Below are 23,075 nucleotides of genomic sequence, written 5' to 3'. Positions count from 1 at the left end.
AACTCTTGTAGTAATTTAAATTTTCTCTTTTATCCTGAGTGAGTGCTGAGTTCGCTAACACCAAACTCACATTTCATTACACCTGTGATAATTTGTCTGTTGGTAATTTGAAGGTTGATTAGTTTTTTGTTACCTGTAATTACAGTCACTCTAAATGTTGCTTTAGTGCCAACCTGCTGGTCTAGTCAAGAATAATTTAGGTATTTCTCTTGTAATTGAAAGAAACAGCTGATGGACAGGCAATCTAGCAAATGGCTGGATTTAATACTTGCTCTCTCATGGTAGATGATATCAACAAAGAAAGGCCCATGCTTTGCTTGCAATGGCAGGGCTTGTTATGTCAACTAATTACCATTTGTTGTTAATCAATTACATTCAACCAGCACATACAGTCTCCATTGACCTGTAAGAGAGGTGATGGTTATTTGGAATAGCACACTGCTCCCTTTAATCCCTGGGCTCTTGGCAGAAGACACAGTCTGGTTTTTGATCCTCCCCTGATTCAATCTGAATGGTGATGGAGTGGAAGCTGTAGTGCTCAAACAGGGCTTGGGTAACATCTCTCAAAATCTTCTGGCTGTCTGCTGAGTCTGCTACAGATAGCAAGCAGAAAGTAATCAAAACATACATTTTGATAATACTTTAAAGTATTGTATACTTCCAATGTAGACATTGATGTCTAATATAGATATTGTATACTTCTAGGATAGAAACTTATAACAAGAAGTTTGTTTGAAAAGTGTTTCTTGTCCTTTTTATCCTGCTTTCAGGAACCTCCATGTCAGCAAACCTTTGTTCATTCAAATGTGGTTGGAATATGTAATTTTGGCAAGAGTTAAGCTAAATTAAGTAATCACCATAGAAATTCAGTTTGGCAAAAGACTGAAGGAAAGCAGAAATACTTTAAAAAGATTAGTTCATCCAGTCAGGGAGTAGCATCAGTGCCAAATGGTTTGGGTGCTGATAGACCCTCTGTTTTTGGAAAGTGGGGACTCCATGGAGGACTTCACCTCTAGCCCCATCCTTGGCCAAACACAGCTGGCTTTTCTATTTTTCTTAATACATAAAAATCTGACAGACAGATAAGAAAATTGACCTGAGTAGTGCACAGTTTGTCAATTGGGATAAGAACTACCATTTAAAATAATATTTTAAAATAAGAACTGGAGCTACCTCTAAACTCCATCTATTTTTAAAGACTGCTTTACTTCTGGAGATACATCAGGAATGCATATTTGCCCTGTAAGATTTTCTTGTAGAGATCAACAGTTTTCAAGTTTGACAAAATTGTGGTAAAAATCCGGTTTGAGTCTAATTATTTCAATTTAGTTTTAATGTCTTGTCATTTACTGTGTTGTCCCACAGCCTCTGCAGTTTTCTAGTTTTGGCCTAAGTAGAGGTCCCTGTTGTTTAGACAAGGTTCCTGGGAGGAGGATCCGAGACCTTTATTTGTTATTATTGTTGATTTTATTTTTCCAACAAAATTATGACAATTTTTTTTAACAAGCAACAGATATACAGTCAGCTTAATCTGAATCAAGAAAGACTGACCTTTACTAGACAGCAGCTGAATAGTTACTCCCTGCTTACAGAAATTTACTGACCTGTGGCAATGTGAGCAGAGAGAGCAGTTTGATTCATTGTCAGAGACCAAAGATGAAGGTCGTGAACAGAGTCCACTTTTTCAACTGTTAAAATTCTTGCTTTTACAGCATCATAAGCAAATCCTTTTGATGTTCCTGAAAAGGAGAAATTGATGGAAAACCAGTATTTTTAAGGGATAAGAATTGTGATCAATAGAGGAAAATTAATCATGAACCTTTATTCACTTAGATGTATCATTTTTATAAAGAAGTATTCAATGCTTTGGAAAGCCCATCTATTTCAGAGTTCACTGTATTATATAATCTTAACCCTTGGTTTAAACTTCTCCATGGAAGGTTGAGATTCATGCATGTTTTAGGGGATATTCTGAATGTCCAGTTTACATAGGGTGGTGAGCTGTTTAGCCAGATCATGTCGCAGTTTTGCACCAACATCTTTTGTGAGTGCATCTCTATGCCTACGTGAACAGCATGAACTCATCATGCTCCACTTGGATCAGTAAACTGAAACAGCAGCTCCAGCATCCACTTTATTTTTAGAAAATTCTGGGCAGAATATTCTGCTTAGGAGATAGGACACTCCCCAGAGCTCCCCAGGAGGACAGTGGGCTTTGTGCAGAGGGGAACAGAGCACTGCTGGCTTTGGCACGTCAGCACTGCTTACAGAAGCTGGGAGTCACTGCTTTAAGAAAGAGACACCTGAGTGTCAGGGGGTGCTCCCTCTTCCTGGTAGCTTGATTTTTTTTTTCCCAGTAACCAAGAGATGTGCTATTTTGGCAGCCAAATTACAGTCAGTTGCCATGCTCTTGCCTAGGTACACTTCTACATTGAAGTATCTCTATCTCACAGTCACTGAAAGCAAACCAATGCTCAAATGAAACTACTGTAACAGCATTTTCTAACAGAGATTTAATTTTTGGTTTTTAACAGATATTTTATTTCTTGAAACAGCAGTAGGTGCAAGTGAAAGAGAGAAGAAATAGCCATGCAGGCAGTCACACTTAGTACCCATTCAAAACCTGCACATTTAGAGCTGCTTTTCCCTTTAATCCTCATGTCTTCACAGCTGAGAAAGAGGTTGCATTATATTATTCAATGTGAGTAAGGCAAAAACATGCTTCTGTGACTGCTCAAGTCGTTTGGCCTTTCAAATCTAATATTCAGGCCCATAGCTGACAGGATTAAATATTGTTAAGCCTGGCTCTTCTTGCTGCTGCTGTGCTGAGAATTGTCTATTCCCATGCACTGGAATGCAACTGGAAAGCTCCAACAGCTTGCTTTTCTGGACTCACATAACTAAAAATCTTTTAAACTTCTGCCTCTTGCACTCAGCCTATTTCACAGACACAGCTCAAAGCACAGTAAAGGCACCTTTTCTTGGCAAAGACTTATATTTCACACAGGTAAAGGAAATAGACAATGAACAAGGTGAGTAGGCATCTCACATGCCAAAGGGGTGATAGAAAGAAATGCTACACATATGGCAAACAAAAGCAATTCAGAGCTCATTAGCAAAATACCAGTATGAAAGCTTTTACAAAAACTGGCATATGTGTAAACCTAATGTATTGGTAGGAAAAAAAAAATTTGATTAAAATTAGAAGGTTTAAAGTATGATCAGAATTATGAGAGTATCGGAAATTGATACAGAAATGTGCCATTATACTTTTTTTTCCAGCATATATAAGCATTATGGAGAAAGCAACAGAAAAAAAGTCAAAATGTAAATGTATTGATTCTGAAATCAAGTCCTACCTTCCATTAAGATAGTTAAAATATCCCTTAAAATCGTGATGGTAGTTGCCAAAACAAAGATGGAAAACACAAATGTGCAGATTGGGTCGGCTATTTTGTACTGTGGCTAGAAAAATATGAACACACCACTTTGTTAATTTCATTATTGTTGGTTATTGTCATTTTTAATTAGCATGAAAGAATAATAAATTCCATTCATCTAGTAGAGAACAAATGCTGGCCCCCTTTGCCAGCACAGGGAATTAAGGTGTTACAGATGAAGAAAGGGAGACACCAAAGCATCCAGTTGAAACAGCAAGAAGCAAGGGTTACACTCTCAACAGTTATTTCAGTTCCCAAGAATAATTCTCTTTAATACAATTACAGTGTGTATGATTAAGACAGAGGAAATATTTACATAGTACCTAGTGTCACAACGCTGTGAAAATAGCACTTAGCCTTGATTGCAAGGCAGGCATACGAACTAATAAAACCAACCTTAAAGAAGATGATAAGTGCACTAATTAGCACACTAATGCTCTGGAATAGATCTCCAATGGTATGCACGAAGGCTGCCTGCAGGCTGGCATTGCTCAGAGCTGGTTTTTGCAGAGGGGCTGCCGTGTGCTCCCTGGCTTGTGCCCCATGGCTGTGCCCGTGGCCACTCTGGTGCAGAATCAGGCTTAGTCTGCAAGAGATGTAAAGCTGCAAATATCAGAGGATAAACTGCATCTCTGAAAGCAGTGAGGCCACACACATCACCACCCCTGTCACTTCTGAATGCTCAACAGTAAGATCTGACACATTAAGTAGAAATGCAGAGGTGGCTGAGCAGACATTCCTAGGTTTTCAGTGATTTGCATAATCAAGAAAGTCTGTGAATGGGGTAATTAATGAGGCCTCATTTTCTATAGAGTTCTTGAATATTCTGACATCTAATAAAAAGTGAGACAGAAAATAATCTTTTCCTGGGGTTTGTAGATTCATAATTTTCCTTCCCAGTGTGTCTGCTAATAGAAAGGAGGAGAGCAACTGCAACTTCCAGTGAGAAGCAGGACCTCTCTTTTTGACCCCTTTCCATACCCTCATGGAACTCATAAACACTTAATATTTTTGAGGCCGTTATCTCTATATAGTTTTTTTGGTTTTTTAATTGAATTACAGCAGCAGGTTCAAGGTTCAAATGTCATTTGAGAGGAGAACAAAATAACTTACAGGATGTTGGTGAGCACAGCACAAGCAGAGGTAATGAGCATCACTGTAGCATCAATATCATAGTCTGGGTGTAGCAGCCTCATGCAAGCCAAATATGTCAACACACCAGTCACCATCCAAACTATTATCATAGACATCAAAGCTCCCAGAATTTCTAGGAATGAAGAAAACCTGATTTTAACAGTCAGAATAGGAATGCAAAAACTTTTAAGAGTTTGATGATAATGGCTCAAGGTGTATGATCTTTATAGCCAGAAGAGATGCTTCTCGTATGCTGGCAGTCTTAAAGCTCACAAAGAATGGGCCAAGCTCCTTTCTGATCATAAAAATCCAGGGTAGCCTTGTGCATGTGGTGGCCTAACCCTGTTCTACCTGCTCCTGCTTTTGTCCCCTTCCAGTGCTGAGTTCATGCAACATTCTAAGAGATTGGAGATCTGTAAAAGATCATCTGGGGAGTTCTGGGAGGAGCAAAAGGAGTTTGCCTGGCCCTGACTGTGGTGTGACACCCATAAAGATCAGCCCTCCTCTCCCAACAAGGTTATCTCCATCACAGGAGGAGAGGTTTGAAGGAAGGAGAGAGGCACAGCCTCCCCTCTTTCTGCACACCTCTCACCACTTCACGTTTCAGAAAGAGAGTAGCAGCTCCCAATGAGGTCCTGTCAGCACAACTCATCCTGGAACTCATTCTGCCAATGCCACAAAGTCATTTTTGTGCCACCAGCTGTGATGAGAACAAAAGAAGTTATTTTTTCCCTGGGGTAGCAAAATTTAATTTTGTCTCTATTGGCTTTGAGCTGGGCTCAAATAAATCCAGTCCCCAAGGCCAGCTTTTATTGCACTGTTATAGGAGAGGTCCAGGGAAGTGCATATGAACGTGCAGCATGCTTTTAATAGGATATGGGAGTAGTAATTGCCATGTGACTTGAATGGGTAAATGAGCACAACTGAGACAATACCAAAGAAAATGCAAGCTCACAGTAAAGTGAAAGGCAGCAGACAGCCAGAAAGCATTTGCACAGACCTCCACTGACAATCCATTAAAACAGCTTGTGATTTTTTGTATGATTTTATGGGGATCCCCTCTTTTGCAGGCTGTAAAAGCTTATCAAATAACTGCTTTGCCTAAAACTGGAAAATAATAAATCAAAGTGCACTGACAGGGGAATTTAGTTTTGCTCAAAAGTAGATAGGAGCAAACATAAATCTTACAATTTTTTTTTTTTTTTGCAAGTTGCAGGTTGAACTCCTGCAAACTTGGCCCAGCTGAAGGTGTTGATGGCTGTGCTGTCATTGGCATGAAAGCAGTCAAGAGCTCTTGTGAGCACACGTATCCACCTGTGTGGATTTATGCAAATCTTCAATAACAGAACATGTTAGTGGTCATCTTTACATATTAATTTTCAATGGAGCATCTTGGCAAAAGTTTAATTAAGCTTGCAGATCAGTTCAGCAGCACTACATACTTCACTCGAGATGTTCTCAGTTTCTTTTTTTTCAGAACTGCTAGCACTAACAGTACAGCAAACAATAGTGTAGGATTGTGTGAGGATCTCTGAGTACAGCTGAGGATGATTAAGGTGCAGGAGAGGTTTTGTACCCGAAAATAGTTTGGCTCACACTATCAATCTTATTCAATATTGTGTTTCTGTGTTTGTGAAAGTAGCTGCACTGCTTTGGCATGGAGGGCAGGAGGCATTAGATGGCTAAACCTGAGCACTACCATAAAGAGTCTTTTCATGATAATATCTATCAGTCTGAGAGAAGCAGTGAAGAAACATCTTCCAGTGTCATGGAGGGCTGCTCCTTCAAGACCCTGGTAGTCAGTGAAGAGTGACTTTGCCACCTGACTGCCCTCAGCTACTCTATTAAGGTGCCCACCTGCATATTAAACTGAGAATATAGCTGGGAAAATAAGCAAGAAGCAGGGTAACAATCATGGAATGCAATTAAATAGCTTCTAACATTTGATGCAAGGCTCTTTTTTCTACCAGGATAAAAAGGCCAAAAAAGGGTTGGTTTTCAAGTTCTGCATTGCAATGACAAAATAAACACAATTTCGTTCAGACTGAGGTTGAAGTTACATGAAGTGGCTGAACCTGCCTACATCATCAAGAGAGGTTTCTCTTTCACTTTTTCCCCCCCAGCATAAGAGATAATAAACATGAAAGTAATGGTAGACCAACTCATGTTTAGTAGCAGTTTACTAAGGCTGCAAAATTCAGCTGTGTGTTGTCTAATAATGCCAGCCATGCTTGGGCCATGCTGGACCTCCCATCACCCAGCAGCTGTTTCCAGCAGAGCTGGTAGAATACTCTCAGAGAGCGACAGAAGGGCAGGGTGAGTGTGGCACATGCCTTCCCTGCTACTCTCTGCAGCTACAACCAGCCCTGGCCTACAGACATCTGAGTCAGAAGCTGTTTCTGGACTTTGCTAATAAATATCCTTGAAGAATGTATCATCTGAGTCTTTGGTTCCGGTGCACAGGTGTCTGCAGTCATTTGAGGTACACTAACACCTCCATGCATGGCTTGACACAAGGTGTATAATTGACCCACAGACTTCCAGAGTGGCAACTGGATTTCAAATGCCACAAATCATTCACATCTAAGCAACAAAACCGAGTCCTGAGACAACCAACATGAGACTTATTTTCAGACAGAGACAACTAAATTGCCTACCTGTAAGCATTACCTGAGTGTCTAAGCTCCCTCTGTGGACAGTGGACATCAAATCAATGTTGATTGTCACAGCTCCCTTCTTCACTGGCTGACTGGGAACACTTACTGGTTTCTTACTTATGAGTGTCTGGTCATATTTGACAGGCCCTGATTTTGTGCTTGACACCTTGTTCAGTTTCCTACAGGTCTTGTGCAACAGCTGCCATTCCCATGCATAGCCTCTGACATCCTAGACTTCCCTGACACACTGGACTTCCATGTTTAGGAGGCTGAATGGAGTTAAGATTCTTGTTGAATATATCAGAGACTTGGACCCTGTGCTTAAAGGTGCTCATGTGCATGTAGGCATTGATATTTGGGTGTCTAAATCTTGAACAGACCCATACTCCCAGAAAATTATTCTCATGGTTAGTATTTTGCTAGTGTCTTGTCTTTTGCAAAAACACTTGTGTTTGATTGTCAGGATTTTGGTATTAGGTATCATCTGTAAAATGGTTGGTTTAGGTGGAGGACAGAGTACTTTAAAAACCTGTTTGCATCTGATAGAAACCAACAGTGATAAAGAGATATGAAAGGAGAGACTCTAGAAAAGGGTAAATATTAAAGGACCCCACTTTTCTACAAATGTAACATTGTGAGCTTTTAAAAATAATGTAATAATTTGCTTTAGAAATGGAGCAAACCCTAGTTTTTATGGATATTGTTGCTTTTCTAGAAATTTGTTTCATAACAGGTTGAAAGCTCAGTCCTCCACACACTCAAGTCACTGAGAGAAGTTGCTGTTATTTCAACCACAGTTAGCACCAGTCCAAAACTCTGGTAAATAATGAAATTAAAGACATGATTTTAGATAAAGGGTGACTATTTACCTCTTTACAATTCACTGTTTTAGTGTGTTTTGTATTGAGAGCTGTGGGAGCATTAGTGCACTGTCTCTAAATGCCTGCAGCCCTCTGTTGCACATCAGCTTGTTCTCCAGTCCCTGGCTATGATAACTCCCTTCTCCCATTCCACATGATGTTCATAACATGCCATGTTTGCTACCTGCTCGGTGCCACCCAAAAGTGAACTGCTTGGTAGAAGGTTTGGAGGTGAGCCACAGGGAGCAGAGGCTGATCAGGAAGCTTGTCAGGTCCACCAGGAGGTGCGCGGCGTCGCCGACCACGGCCAGGCTCCCGGCGAGCTGCCCACCTGTGTGAGACACCACTGGAAAGGGTCACAGCTCTGCCCAGGGCTCGCAGCCAAACACATCCAACCCAACACCTGTGTTACTGGGAATCAAAGGGAACGCTCAATTTTCAGTCGTCATGCACAAGACCAAAGCCTCTTCGAAGATAATTTCATTTTGTACCTCGTTCATGCAGTGAAAGGGATGAATTAATAGAAATACATAAGCCAAATCTCTTAGAGAGAGACCTAAGAACAGTAAGAGTTGTGATACATTAGTCCTGTAGTTACATTACTATTGTACCATTTGACTATGTTAATATCAGATTTTCTTTTTGTAAAAAGCCATATTTTTGTGAAATTCCATATTAGGAATCACATTTCCAGTATCCTCCCACTATCTTTTCACAGAACACTGATACTTTTATGTATGTACAACAGTTCAGAGACCTAGCTTATGGGATTAATTTCCTATTTGTTACAGGAAAATATGCATGTTCTTCCTGCTTCCTGACTGTTTATTTGTCACAGGCAACACTAAAACAGGAATACACTGAAAGATCCCAGTAGAAGAACTGTGATAAGCAAGCAACCTCATTTTAGTGAGGGCATAGAAAAAAATGTTCTGTTCTCAGGACCAATCTATCATTTGGAATCTGAAATGCATGACTTAACTTTCCTGCTAGACCTCAATAAATGTGGCTGAATATCATTTTACTCTGTGGGGGTTTGGATTTATGTGGATTCTGAAGGAAAAGACCCCACCAAATTGAAAACATTTTGGGTTATTTTAATTCACATTTCTTTTACTCAGTAAGCCAAATATCATTATTTTGCCAAACTCTTCTAACCACACCTCAGGGCTAAAGACAAATCCAAATAAACTAAAAGTTTGCATTAAACTGCCCCAGGTCCTGGTGGCTGCAGAAGACAAGGATTCCAGGCAGGACACTGTGGTTCCAACACATTACAGCAGGGGAATCTTTTCATCAAAGTGCAAATGTAAAAGTAGACATGTGAAATAACAGAGCCAAAAAACGTAGTTTCTGCATTTGGTAATGCATTTCGATTCTTCAGTCATTTAATTAATTTCAGCTCACTCATTTCTCCTGACCACAACCTGTATGAGAATTAATGAATCCTGGAAAACATAATAAAATGCCTCATTCAAATATCTGGCAACATACCACTGCCAAAAGGACATGTAGATATATCTCTTGTTTCCTTATAGATAGAGAATTTTCATGCCAGCAGGATGGACTGGCTGTTTAATTTCCTTCTGTATGCTTATTTTAGATTAGAATACCTAACACCATAAGTTTTTTCAGGGCAGAATTTTGCTCAAAGTTACTTCCAAAAGGGAGAAAGCATGGCTGCAGAATTTGGGGGCATCTCATTCCTCGTGGTAAAATGAAAAATTCATCAGAATAAGTATTTCCCAGCACATGCTCAAGTGTAAATGCAGAGATACTTTTTGGTCATGACACATCTCTTAGACTTTCACTGTTTTCAGGGTAATTATCTCAAGAGGGAGGCAGTTCTCCTTAGCAGGGGGAAGAAGGCTTGTCTGGCAGTGCCCAGATTTAATAACCCAGGCATCGGGTATCTTTCAGCAAACAAATATGTAGATCACAAGCTGTGGGCAAAACCCTATTGCATTTTATATACTCTATTTCCATGTTCTGTGGGACAGCATCTCAAAAGCTTGCTGCTAGCCTACTGCCTTTGAAAAATGTTTGCAAATTATTATTTTATGTATTGGTGGCATAACTAAAGCCTTGGGTGAGTTTCAGAGATCTCAGTCTGTTTAATTTAGCAACTTGTCTCACTGATCAAGTTTTTCTGTCCTGCTCTGACATGAGACCACATGCAGTGTTTGTCTTTCTTTCTACTGCCCAAGTGGAAGTGCTTTGAAAGCCATTTGGTCCTTAACCACCAAAAATCACTGGAAAGCACTTTCATATCTGGGCTCCACACTGGCTAGTATTGGTCTGACTGATACCTCCAGATCTATGGAGATTGTGATGGATCTGCCTTAGAAGAACAGGAGGTGATTGTCTTTCAAAGAGACAATCTTTGGTGGTGTATCAGGCTCAACCAGCAGTGCCCCGTTTGGGAAAGCAGTAATGGCCAGCACAGATGGCTTGAGAAAAATATCCTGGAAAGGTCTAGGCCTTCAAAGGTCTAGGCATTCAAAGAAACACAAGTTTTCAACCTCTCTGAGAGCTTTTTTTCTTCTGTTTAGCAGAATAATGCCCACGGATGCTGTTTGCCCTCTGAGGGCAAGGAGGGGAGGGGAAGATACTCTTTATCTTCAGGAGTAAAATAAGTGTCATAGTTATAGGTTTTTACAGCTTTTTATCAATACTCCCAACAAGTGGCCTTTAAGACTTACCCTTCCCTATAATGGATGTTTATAGATTTATAGACCACAAGCAGTAGAAATTGTCAGTCACTCAATGGTCAATCATCAGGCACAGCAGTCTTGCCTAATGATTAAAAATATTAAATGTATGGTTCATAATTACAAAAATCTCCACAGAGAGCTGTCTGTAACTGCAGTTAATAACTGGTTTGTCAAAGTTTAATGGTCTGAAGCAAAACGGTCTTCAAGCCTGTTACTTAAGCTGTCACTGCAAAAAAGCTGCATGATTCATTAAGCAAAACGAAACATTTAGTTAACATATCAGCTGTCCTTCCAATTACCCTCTAGCACAGCCACATTCACCAAACTTAAGCCTACTGATTATATGGTTTTGTTAAAAATGCCCTACTGGCACTGGAAATTACTGCATGGGGATTAGCAGCACTGGTTTTCATGGGGGAAATGCACATGACCCACAAACAACAGGGCTTCATGCAGAGGGAGCACGTGGGAGGGAAGAGTTGGAGAAGTCCCTGCTGGGTTTGGCAGCCAGAGGAGAAATGCAGCAACTCTTTCCGTGCCTCCACTTCTCACTTGCAGGGAAGACAAAGCCTTTCTGTTTCGTTTTCATGGGGCTCCAGAGATGTCTGAGCTGGGAAAATATGAGTTTCAGAGGCCTTCCTGGCTGATTTTTGTTACATGGGCTGGAACACATATGGCAGAAGTCTGTGGGATTCCCCATGCCTTCCCTTACCTCAGCTCACTGCAGAGAAGGGCAAATTAAAGAGCCAGGAGCTATCAGGTGGATATAAATATCCCAGAATCCATGGAGAGAGCAGAGCAGTGAGACAAAATGAAAGCCAATACTCCATGAGCAAGCCAAATACTTATATTGGATGTTGTAGGGTGGATCCAGAAGTGAAAGCTAATTAAGTAAGGGAATAATCTTCCATTGATCCAGAGGCATACCAGCAGGCCAATTTAAAAGATAAATGTGCCCTGATATAAATACATTGACTTAACTGTAGAAAAACAGATGGTGAATCTGGCCCTGGATTTCCCTGGATTTTGAAAAGACTCTTGCATTTATTTTCAGACCCTACTGCTAGCAGCCTTTATCAGTGCTGAGGTCTCATTGGCCTGGATAAATATATAAAATCTTTTAAAAAGAATGTAACCAATTTATTAGACAACCTTTTGTGATGCTAAAACGTGCATCAGTCAAGCTTAAAGACCTGGAAGAAAAGTTAAGACCATTAACTGATCTTTGTATTCTTACCCAGGTGCAATCCTTGAATGAATATATGAAAATATTTTGAAAATTTCACTTAAACCCTCTCCTCCCCCCAATTATTTTAATGACCAGGGACAAAGGAGAGTTATTTAGTGCCAGGTGGGTTCACCCCTGGCGTGGTCCCTGCAGTCAGAGTGCACTCAAGGCAAGGATGTGGCTGTGCTGGGCACCAGACTGGGCTCTTTTGGAACACATATACTTCCCTGTTATCTCAGCAATCATGAAGAAGGTGCAAATTACTGATGCTACACAGAGCTTCCTCCTGGCTTGATGCTGCTCCCTCTGTCTGTTCTCATAGGCCTGTGAGTAGCTGTGACAGTGATATGCTGGATTAGCTCCTGTAACTTCTGCTTCCTGCTGCTGCCTCTCTTCATCTGAATTCTTCTGAAGCCAACTCATCCTTTAGGATAGAAAGAAATGGAAGGTTAAAAAAGAAAAACCCTAGTTATTCAGGAGTCTGGCCCTACAGCCCCAGAAATGATGTAATTAATGCTTTCAAAGGATAAAAGCAGCATTGGGAACAACAGAGCAGGTCATAGAAGAGGCCTGATCACACAAGCAAGGCTCTGTGGGAGGGAGCTGTGCATGAAATGACTGTTCTGGCTGTGTTTCCCAGCTCTTTGGGCTCTCCTACATCATTTAGCAGTTTGTGAAGCACAGGGTGGCTTTCTTAGGCTGTGTATATCATGCACACTACATGACTTTAAAGAAAATGTACTTCATGCAAATAGCTACCAAATTCAGCATAACATGGAGAAAATTCTACTAAAAAAAAAAAATCAGGATTTTATTCCCAACAGCTTTGTCAGGAAGACTAGTCAAAAAAACACCCGAATCTTCTTAAATATAATCAGCTAAAGATATTTCTCTCCTCTTTTTGCACACAAAATTATTTTATCTCAAATTTCCACATATGTACAAAATCTACCAATATTCCAGAAGAGCCTGAGCTTAGAAAATGTTCACCAAAATATCTCAAAGGTATTCAAAAATCAAAGAAATCAATATATCCTATAGTACACATAGAACCCATTGTGCCACTGAGTTTATGATAAGGTGAGAAGTCCAGCAGAATTGGCTCTTTGAGCATTGCTCCATCACAAAGTGATTTTTCAGCCAAACCTTCTCTGCCACAAAACTTCAGTAGTGTGCCTCTCAGGGTTCCTGCACAGGAAATACAGGGTGGGGGTAGAGAGGTCTGGGGCCAAGCTCATTGCACAGCAGCTCTGGAAGCTCCTGGGTGACCACAGTGTTTGGTGCTCTCAGAAGAGCAACCCAGAGATTCCCCCTGGCAGGCCCCAAGGTGGTTTGCTGTGCAAAGATGTTCCCTTCTCCTTATCTCTCAACAGAAAAGAGCCCAAATTGTCAAAAAAAAAAAAAAACCCACAAAAAACAAAAAAACCCACAAAACCAAACCAAAACAAAACAAAAAACCAAAACCAAACCAAACAAACAAACAAAAACAAAACCAAAACAAAACAAAACAAAAAAAACTTCTAAACCCCCTCCCAGGGGGACTTAAAACCGTTCTGTCTCTCCCAGTACAACACTTGTTGCCAGAGCTACTCCTAATGTGATGAGTGCACTGAGACTGTGGCACCAAAAAAAAAAAAAAAAACACAAAAAACAAAAAAACCCACAAAACCAAACCAAAACAAAACAAAAAACCAAAACCAAACCAAACAAACAAACAAAAACAAAACCAAACCAAAACAAAACAAAAAAAACTTCTAAACTCCCTCCCAGGGGGACTTAAAACCATTCTGTCTCTCCCAGTACAACACTTGTTGCCAGAGCTACTCCTAATGTGATGAGTGCACTGAGACTGTGGCACCAGAAGGTGAATGCTGCCAAGATGAGCATGCACACAGTCCCTATAATCACATACTGCAGCTGTTTGAGGTCTGTGTGTGCAGGGGCTACCCAGGAACACAGCAAACTCCACGGCTTTTTTTCCAAGTCTGAAATTAGCCTGGGGACAGGATGTGGGACTGGGCTTAGTTGCCTCAGTAATAACAGTGGCTTTTTCCCCATTTTGACTTCAGACTTTGCTCTGGGACTAGGAAGAATTGTTTCTTCAGCTGAAGGAAACCTGTGCTCCAGGAAGTAACATGAATCCTGGTGACTTTCTGTAGTGCTTCTGCACTGTTTATAGAAGTGTCAAGATGCCTAAAATCTCACTGGAAAGAAATTAGATGGTGGCTGCCAACGTGCAGTAGTCAATGTCCAGAAAAAAACTGTACTGAAATCACAAGCTTTTTCCAGCTGCTTTTTTTGGGTGGCCTGAGGGGGCTGCAGCTGCTCAGCAGGTCTGAAGTCCTGCCAGATGCCCCACACTGGTGGGCAAGAGGCAAAGGCACCTGCAGAGCTGGTGTCTTGGCCATTTATGTTCATCAACATCACAGAGGTACTGGTGAAAGAAGAGCTGACCCACCTTTGCAGCCGAGCCCTGCAAGTGTAGATAATCAGTGTGGATTTGGTTCTGTAAATATTGAAATGTTCCCAGGGTGCCACGTTCCCCTGAGTCAGCCTGTTTCCCAGCCAGGTTAGCATGTGGTCTCTGTTTGCTCAGTGGAGGTGACTGCTTCCCCCTGTACGTGAGGAGCTTGTGTGAAAGAGCAACTGGTCACATTTAATGTCTGATGCTTGGAGACAGTGAGTTTTCTTAGTCCTTTTGTCAGCATTTTCCTTTATTTTCCTCGCATCAACAAATAAATAGGAGTTGGACTAGGGAATGGGCTGCCCATCTGGCAGCTGGGGTCCCCACCAGCCAGTCCTTCTCCAGTCCTTTAGTTTTACATTTATCGGGTTCCTTATGTGCACTGGGTCATTTTTGTACAATATTTTACTGATGAATTAGACACAGAAGGTACCACAAATTAATTCCTTCCAGATGGCTGAATAAAATTCTGTAGTTCTCTCACTCTCCCCTGGAGATCAGGGCAGGCAAGATTTTCTTTCTCATGATCTCTCTCTGGAGTTAACTTCCAATGCTTTTCTGTCGTTTGCATGTAAAATTAATTTCCCCTTACCTCAATTTTCATCAGCTGGCATTGAACATTAAAATCATCTTAATGACATGAGTCACGATCAGCTCAACAGCCTCTCAGGCAGGAATGCCAAAATTACCACTGCATATTCTGAGCCACCAAGTCCTTTCCTTGTTGTTAACAAAATAGGTCGCTCTGTGATCTCGCTCTCTTTTGTTTTTTGTCTTTCAGTCTATCTGTCAACTAACAAAGCCTCAGGGCATCACTGAGGGGCAGGAAAGCTCTGTCCACAGATCTTGCTGGACAGATGCAAAAGCAAACAGAGACAGTATAAAACCACAAATGTCACATTTTTCTGTCTAAAGGGTACCTAAATAAAAGTGCCCCGGTTGCCAGAGGTGGGGAGCATTCACTGCTCCCTTTGAACTTGCAGAACAGCATCTGGTCTGATGAGTTGGGAAAACTCCTGCCAGCTCCTGTACCTAACCATTATTTTTCTCTTTCAAAAGCTGCCTGCCACTAATTAAAAGAATCTAAGAATCTAAGAGGCAGTTTTATAAAAGTGTGAATCAAAAGCTTAAGGTGCAAAGATCAGCTCTGTTAGACCAGAAACTCCTTCATAGTGTTTTAGAGCAAGATGTAGCCTTTGAGCTTCAGGTCTCTGTGCCAGCATATTGCAGATTCACAGATTAAAAAATAATCTTTTCTCCATTTCAAATTCTCTTTTCTTTGTAAAAAATATAGTCAGGGGAATGTCACTGAAAGGCTCCTACTGAGTTGTCCCCGGAAGGGGGAAGCAGAAAATATTAATACATATTTCAGATTTCACACAAATCATTAGCAATAGCTTTTTATTACAACTTCCTTTCTGTTTATTTTCATTTGATCTGCTGGGTGCCTTGATCTGCAGGCTTGTGAGAATAATTGCTATCCTCCTAGACCATTATGAGTTCCTCAGTCACAAGAGGAAAATGTGGAATCACAGCACTTTCCACAGGAGATGATCTCCTTCATGAGGGAAAATAGTAATTTTCTGGTGCCTGAAAGCATAATGAAACTACCTTCAGAGAAAAATTTATCAAAGCCATAGTCACCTCCCTTATGCTGGCACCATTCTGATTTCAATTGATGTACCAATCTTGAATATTTTCAAGGTATTTAAGACCCTGTTAATAACCTGGCCATCCAGTTTCTCCTTTTCCTTGCTGTGGGCACAAAATAAAGGCAAATATTTATATGTTTGCATACATTTAGATGTCCAGTAGACAGGAATTCATGCCTTAGTTATCTTTTGTGCCTCATTTTGAGGGCCTGGCCCTGTAAGCATAAATGTATTGTCAAGAGTTTTCCTTCTACATAACACAATAACAATAGCTGCCTGGAGACAGACCAGAGGTGCATGTAGCCAAGTATTCAAATTCTGTCATGAACATGAAGGAATACATAAGGTCAAAGTACCAAAGAGGAACATTCCCAGAGAGTTACTGCTCCCCACTTCTGAACCACAGCTCCTATCCAACATCTCTTTACAGATCTTTATTCCACAAACCCAGCTGGCTTGAAAGTATTGAGTTCCACAGTTTAATTATGATGTGTGTAAAAATAATGTGTCTTTTGTCACTCTGGAGCTGTCTGTCTGCTATTTTAATTAGTTCTAACACTGTTAGAAATGAGTGACTATTCCCTGTTTACCTGTCTCACATCATTCATGATTTTATGTATCATTGTTATACCTCTGAACCATCAATTTTCTGAGCTGATGTCTTTAATTTCTGTTTCATATAACTCACTACCTTGGTTCTAATTTTCTTTCTGAGATGAAGTGGGCAAAACTGAATGGGACATAATGGAGATGGCATATGGCCAGTATTGGGAAGACACAGCCCGTTCTGCAGGGTCCTATTGTCACCTGAAGGGGGCAAAGGCAACGGGTTTGGGTTTGCTGAGTCTGCTGTTACTGTGTGCTACTGGGCCAGCTGGCAAGCCCGTGCAAAGGGGACAACCACAGGGTCCTCAGCTAAACCAGTCCAGAGATCACAAGAAACACCTATCATCCTCCTGAGCATTGATTCTGCACAGGATAAGGAGTGCTGGAAAGCCTCTATTTGATGAGGACTCTTTGATCTTGTAAGAGTTTTCATATCACCTGCAGGAAAGGAGAAAAAGAACAAAATATTTCTTATGTGCTTGCTATAGAAAATCACTCTTCACCCGAAGAAATCATCTCCCAGGTTTGCTTCAAACTTTTTGCTTGCTGGTATGAGCCTGGCAGACAGGAAGCAATTAGGAGTCTAAGGACTATAGACAGGAATATCTACAGGTAAATGTCCTGTGTTAAAAACTTTTGCATGAAGAAAAACTCTAACATTTCCACACAACTTTCCTGCTATCAACATTGTCCACCCCTGCGTTTTTCCCTGCCTTGTCTCTTGTCTCAGAGACAAAATAAAAACCAAAACTTTGAGACTTAACACCTTGTGTTTCACTTGTGTGATAGTATTCAAAATCCCAATACAAAGACACATAAAGAACATAATAAGAAATCCATGCTGGATCAACCCAAAATCTAGCTCATAGCATAGCTGGTACAATCAGAGGAAAATCCACTGATTTATGAAGTGGGATATTGAATATTTGTGGTCAATATTACAGTGATCTGTTGCCAGTAAGAAATAAAAATAATCTTGCCTGTCTTCATTCAGGGAAACTTGAGGAATTTGGTCAAGCCATTACCTAGACCATGATAAAGGGTTATCTAGATCACTGTGTAGGTGATAACAAATAGAAAAAAAAGAATATAAATTATTAGTCATTAGAAGAATTTAGTCTCTTTTAATACCACCACTGACTGTGAAAAGACCATACAGAACTATTCAGAGACCTAGTTCATACCTAATTTAAAGACAGATGCTGTATGACAATGCATACTGCATGAAGCAGGAGGTTCTGAGTGCTCAGCTTCAGACCCTGTAACCATTATGGTTCATAACCTTCCTCAAGTCTGGTAGGAAGTGGTGTTCTGTCCTGAGACCCATCCCGTGTAATGCCTTCCTCTGTTGCCTGGAGGAGGAGGAGGTGCAGGACACCCTGATCACGTTGGCAGATGATGCCAACCTGGAGGTGCAGCTGATGGATGGGAGGGCAAGGCTGCCATAAGGAGTCTGGAGGAAGAGCTCAGTAGGAGCCATCTAATCTCACAAGAACAAATATAAAGTCTTGCACCTGGGACAGATTTGTGACACCATATCTACAATATCATGTCCAGCTTTGGGGTCCTTAGCACAGGAAGGATCAGTAAATCAGAGCAGGTTCAGCACAGGGTGACCAGGATGATTAAAAGCTGGAGCACTTCTGGGGGGACTGGACTTTTTGTGAGAACCTAGATGCAACCTGCCAACATTCCTGAGGAGGCTATTGAGAAGATGGAGCTTTATTGCTCTACATGGAGAAAGGATGAGGTCATTGGTCAAAAATTGAAACAAGTTCCAATTGAATATGAGGTGGGGAAAATGATTGTGAAGTTAATTCCCTACTGAAGCAGATTGCCCAGAAAGGTTGTGGAGTTTCTATCCTGAGAGATTTTTTTCAAGACTAGACTGGAGACAGCTCTGAGCAACATTATTCAATCTCTTGGTTGGACCAGAGACATTCTTAAGGTCCCTCCCATTGTGAATTGTATGAGAAATCTACAACTGATCAGACTTTCAAAGGGCTCAGTTGAAGCCCACCCCCTTTTAAGCATTTCAAGTTTGACACAGGAAGCCTTAATGCATCCAAACCATCTAGTGACTACAGACAGGTCTGGCAAAACACTCTCCTCCACAACCCTGAGTGCATGGAAAGGGGTCAGCTTTCAGGCTTGCTACTCACATGGTCAAGATAAAACTAGTTTTGTTCTCTGTGTATTGTAATGATGGCTTTTATTAAAAAGAAAGAGCCTGGGTGATGGCAAGGAAATAGGTAATCTGTCTGCAAAATAAATTGTGTTGAAAGCATTAGAGCATTAGGGTTACACATGGGGGACAGAAAAATGTGGTAATTTATACCAAAGGCTAAGATGAACTATTGGCTTAAGGCAGCTGCTCTGTGAGCCCAGGCCCAGAGGGCTGCATCCCCTCATGGGCTGGCTGTGGCTCACAGGCTGGCACCTGTGGCACCTGGGGTCACTGGGTGGCACCCCAGCTGCTGGGTGCAATGGGAAGCAGGGCAAGGGCTTCCCCTGTGCTACCAGCTCTTTCCAACAGGAGGAAGACCCTCAGCCTCCATTTCTGGTTATTTCTGGAACAGAGTAATTAAATTGTGCAGTTAATCAAATTTCATCTGACAGAAAAAGCAAAATGGAGATGCAGCACAAAAGCCACATGGCTGGATGACAAATCCTCTTCATTTTGGAGAGCTGTGCTACCACCTCCATCATTCAGCCACCTCAGGACCTCCTCTGCAGAACACTCTGGGACCAGCCCTCCAGCTCAGGGTCTATTGCATGTAGCTGCAGCATCAGTCCAACAATTGCAATTGCTGCAGCAATTCACCCCAACTAATTTCAATCCTAAATTAAGAAATAATTATCAGAAAAAAATTTACTCCAGAAGGTGTGTCAGCTCTCAGATAGCAGGATCAGCTGCCAGGGATTCTTGCCCTCAGTGTGCATCCTACCCTTCTGCTTGGCAGGGATATTCCCCATTCCCAGTGATCCAGGAGAAAAAATGCTTCTTCCCAAGGCAGCCACAACTGTCCCTGTCTCAGGGAACCATATAATGGGTTTGCCCAATGTTGTCCTTTGTGTCCAGAGGTTGCAAGGGGCCAAAGGACCTCAAGCACTGAAGCTGTGCACACAAAATTGCAAACTTTCAAAAAAACACTGAGTGTCTTCAACACCTAAAATGAACTGCAGAATCATATGGGATCTTTTTGAAATATAAATATTACCACAGGAGTCATTTTGGACAGTGCCATCTATATTTATGGAGCCATGAAATAATATTTAAATAATAACCCAGACGTTCAAATGACTAAAATACGATGGCACTGACCCCAGTATAAGAACATGAAGAGACAGATTTCCATTTGAACTGACAGTGTTTACGCCAAGTTTCTGTCCCACATGTTTTAAAAGAGCCAAGCAATAAATAACCTGAAAACCAATGAGATAATGGAAATGTCAAGAGGTGCTAAACTGCAACTGAGCAGCTATTTTCTTTAAAAATACTTGCTAGTCTGAGTGAAAAGGAAGAATGAAAAAAGGTTTCCTTTTGGAGAGGAAAAACTGCAAAACTGCAAAACTGCAAAACTATTTTGTGATAGACATTTATACTCTTTTTTTAACCCCATCTACAGTATCTCATGTTTTCAGAGGCTCTTTCCTCACTCAAGCAAACATTTACTAACCAGACCTCTGGCATACAAGAGGTACATTAACTGTAAGCCCAACAGACTATCCACAAGAATAAAGCATCACCTTTCTTTCAAACCAAATGGATAATTTAGGCATTCAACATGAAGGAGCCTTGAGCCAAACATGGTGTCAATAGCACAATTATAATTCAGCCTAAAATTGCAGCATAATCCATGAGGTTTTGCATCCTACAATAAATCTACTAAGCTTATAAAATACATAGCAAGAGACACTTGCTTCAACAGTAGATTGGTTCAATCCATCACAGACACAGACACATCAGACTGCTGTCTAGTAAATGTTTCAAATATTTAATAAGAAAGTTTGGGAAGAAAAAAATTGAACAAAACATTTTGAAAGTAGTAAAATGTATGCACGATGAAACTCTCAAGACTTTGACTCCTGCAGCCAGTTGGCAGATTGGTGATCTCATATTGCTCTGACACTGAAATGTCAGTGAAGGAAACAAAAGGTTGTGTTACCTGTCTAGGGCCAACGAGTACTTCTTGGTGTCCTTCTCGCTCACAAGACAAGTTCTTTCAAGACCTTTTTCAGTAGCCATGAAGAAAGTCAATGGGGTTTTGCTTGGTTTTTCCCTTTAAACTCTCTTTTCTCTGTCTGAAGCAATATGGCCAGAAATGTCCTTTTGACTTATGCAAAAGTCTCTGCCAAATATTTTAAAAAGAAAATGTTTTAATAATCTTCCCAATAAACCCGAGAGAAACTGTGGGGGAAAGCTTCTCTCCTGGTGCCTGTGGCGTCACTACCATGCCAACCAGTGACTTGCTGAGCGTGTCAGATTGGAGACTTCGGGCCTCCCCCCCTGTTTTTCTATTTTTTCCTTCCATGTTTGATGCTGGATCTGCTCTTTGGTCACGCAGGGGGTGCGTGCTCTCCCAGGCACAGGCCCAGGGTCCAGCATAGCAGAGCACACATGGATGTGCACAAAGGAGCTCGCGTGGATGCACTGAAAGAGAGAACCAAGGTCATTAAAACAGCCTGATTTGCTGGAAACAGCCAAAGCCCTGTTTGCCTTTCTGCATGCTTGGCTTGGGAGGAAAGTCAACCTCCCTCACTCCAGCTTTGTGCAAGCCTTTTAATCTAAGCAATCACTCTAAGGACTGATTTCTTCCCCTGGCATCTTCTCTCTTAATGTTTCGGAACAGAAGAGGCTGCTTATTATTGCCATGTGCAGCACAGGTTATTGAAATCTTCATTTCAGCAGGAAGGACTGCAGGTTGTTATTTCTGCTTTATTCAGTTTGTTAGTTCTATCAACAGCTGCAGTCCCTGGAGGGGAGGAGAAGCCCTCCAGTCTCACCTCTCTCACAGCCTGACCTCAGACATTTGCTTCAGCACTAATGGGAAATCTTCCACCAGTGCTGGTTGTGTTTTACCATATTATTGGCAGAAGCAGACTGTGAGTGAGAGCCCTACCTGTGCACTGCTTTCGTGGGAGAAATTAGAACAAGGCAGTGGGAGGCTGCACTTAAATTCTGCAGTCTTTTTTTACCACAGGTACTCTAATATGACTATGATGAACTGGGATTGCCCCTTCCTTCCCTCAGCTCTCAGAGCACATATTCTGGCTGAAATTCATGGGGACAGGTGGCACATTTGTACATATAAATGATAAAAATTTGGCTTATGCCATCAGAGATCCACATGTTGCTTCCCACATGTGAGCTGTGCAAACATTTCCATGGAACTGTGAACCAAGAAGCATTTTTCTGAACAGACACAGCAGAAATGCATTTTTTTCCACAATGTGCTGTCATCTTTGCTGCTTTAATGCCCTTTTCTTGAGAGCCTTTCCCCAGATTCTTATACCCACTTATGCATCCTTCTTAGGTGGAAGAGATTGATTTTATGACTCATTCCTGGAACTTCCTCTCTTCTTCAGAACTGTAAAATGTTGCTCTTGAATGTTTTTTAAAGTTGATGCCACTTACTGGACCTGAAAATGTGGTTGTCCAGCAAGGCTGGTTTGAGAAGAGACTCAGGTCCAAGGATGTGTAGTATGGATCCAGGGCTTTTGCAGAAATCTTACAAAACAAAAGTGCCACATTTCTTGTCACCCCAGTAAAGCCACTAAGGAGTAACTTTATTGAGCTGCCAAGAGGGTGTAAGGGAGGAAAATGAAGGTGGCCTTTCCAGCTGTGCACCCTAGAGCCTGACACAGGCTTACAATTCACACCCAATGAGAGATTCTCCTGGCTCCCCATCCCATAAATGCCACCATTATTGCAGTGTCTCTGTAAGCATCTCAACTAATCTTTCCTTCAGAAATTACCAAATAGCAACATCCTGTTGCAGACTCAGGATATCAGAAAAATAAACCTGACCTGGAACCTGATTTACAGTGGATCTCAGCTTTTCTAGGGTGCTAAGCCAAAATATCAGGTCTAAGCACCTTCAATTAAGGAAAATTTAAAATCCACCTCAGAAGATTACAGGTAAAGCCAGTTTCTTTTTAGAATCACTGTAGGCATGTAACTTTTGTTAGTGAGATGGATGAGTTTCCATCATTTTGCAAGAGGATCTTGAGCCTCAGGTGCATAGCGGCAAAACGAAGCCATAGATCATTCACAGCATTTAATGTAGACTTCTGTTTTGTGTTTATTATTGTCAGTG

At 41.3% G+C, this 23,075-nt stretch overlaps 1 protein-coding gene across 1 annotated transcript; it reads right to left on the bottom strand.

Moving 5' to 3' along the window:
* Positions 1-447: 447 nt before the first annotated feature.
* Positions 448-21,004, bottom strand: SLC30A8 (solute carrier family 30 member 8). The gene is made up of 8 exons (XM_039715467.1): positions 20,925-21,004; positions 12,249-12,457; positions 8,276-8,422; positions 4,554-4,707; positions 3,837-4,026; positions 3,360-3,465; positions 1,605-1,739; positions 448-593 (listed from the first exon to the last, which is right to left on the bottom strand). Exons 1-8 carry the CDS (start codon positions 21,002-21,004, stop codon positions 448-450), a joined length of 1,167 nt encoding a protein of 388 aa, XP_039571401.1.
* Between the last annotated feature and the right edge of the window lie 2,071 nt (positions 21,005-23,075).

Source organism: Passer montanus, unplaced genomic scaffold (genome assembly GCF_014805655.1).
Source record: "Passer montanus isolate IOZ18808 unplaced genomic scaffold, ASM1480565v1 scaffold33, whole genome shotgun sequence".
In the NCBI taxonomy this organism is placed as follows: domain Eukaryota; kingdom Metazoa; phylum Chordata; class Aves; order Passeriformes; family Passeridae; genus Passer; species Passer montanus.
This window is presented reverse-complemented; position numbering and strand designations above follow the sequence as displayed.

Coding starts and splice junctions, on each gene's coding strand:
- SLC30A8 (XM_039715467.1), bottom strand. CDS start 21,004: ATGGCTACTGAAAAAGGTCTTGAAAGAACTTGTCTTGTGAGCGAGAAG. Junction 1,740..3,359: donor TTTAACTATCTTAATGGAAG/GTAGGACTTGAT, acceptor TCTCCTTTTCAG/GAACATCAAAAGGATTTGCT. Junction 594..1,604: donor CTCTGCTCACATTGCCACAG/GTCAGTAAATTT, acceptor TGCTATCTGTAG/CAGACTCAGCAGACAGCCAG.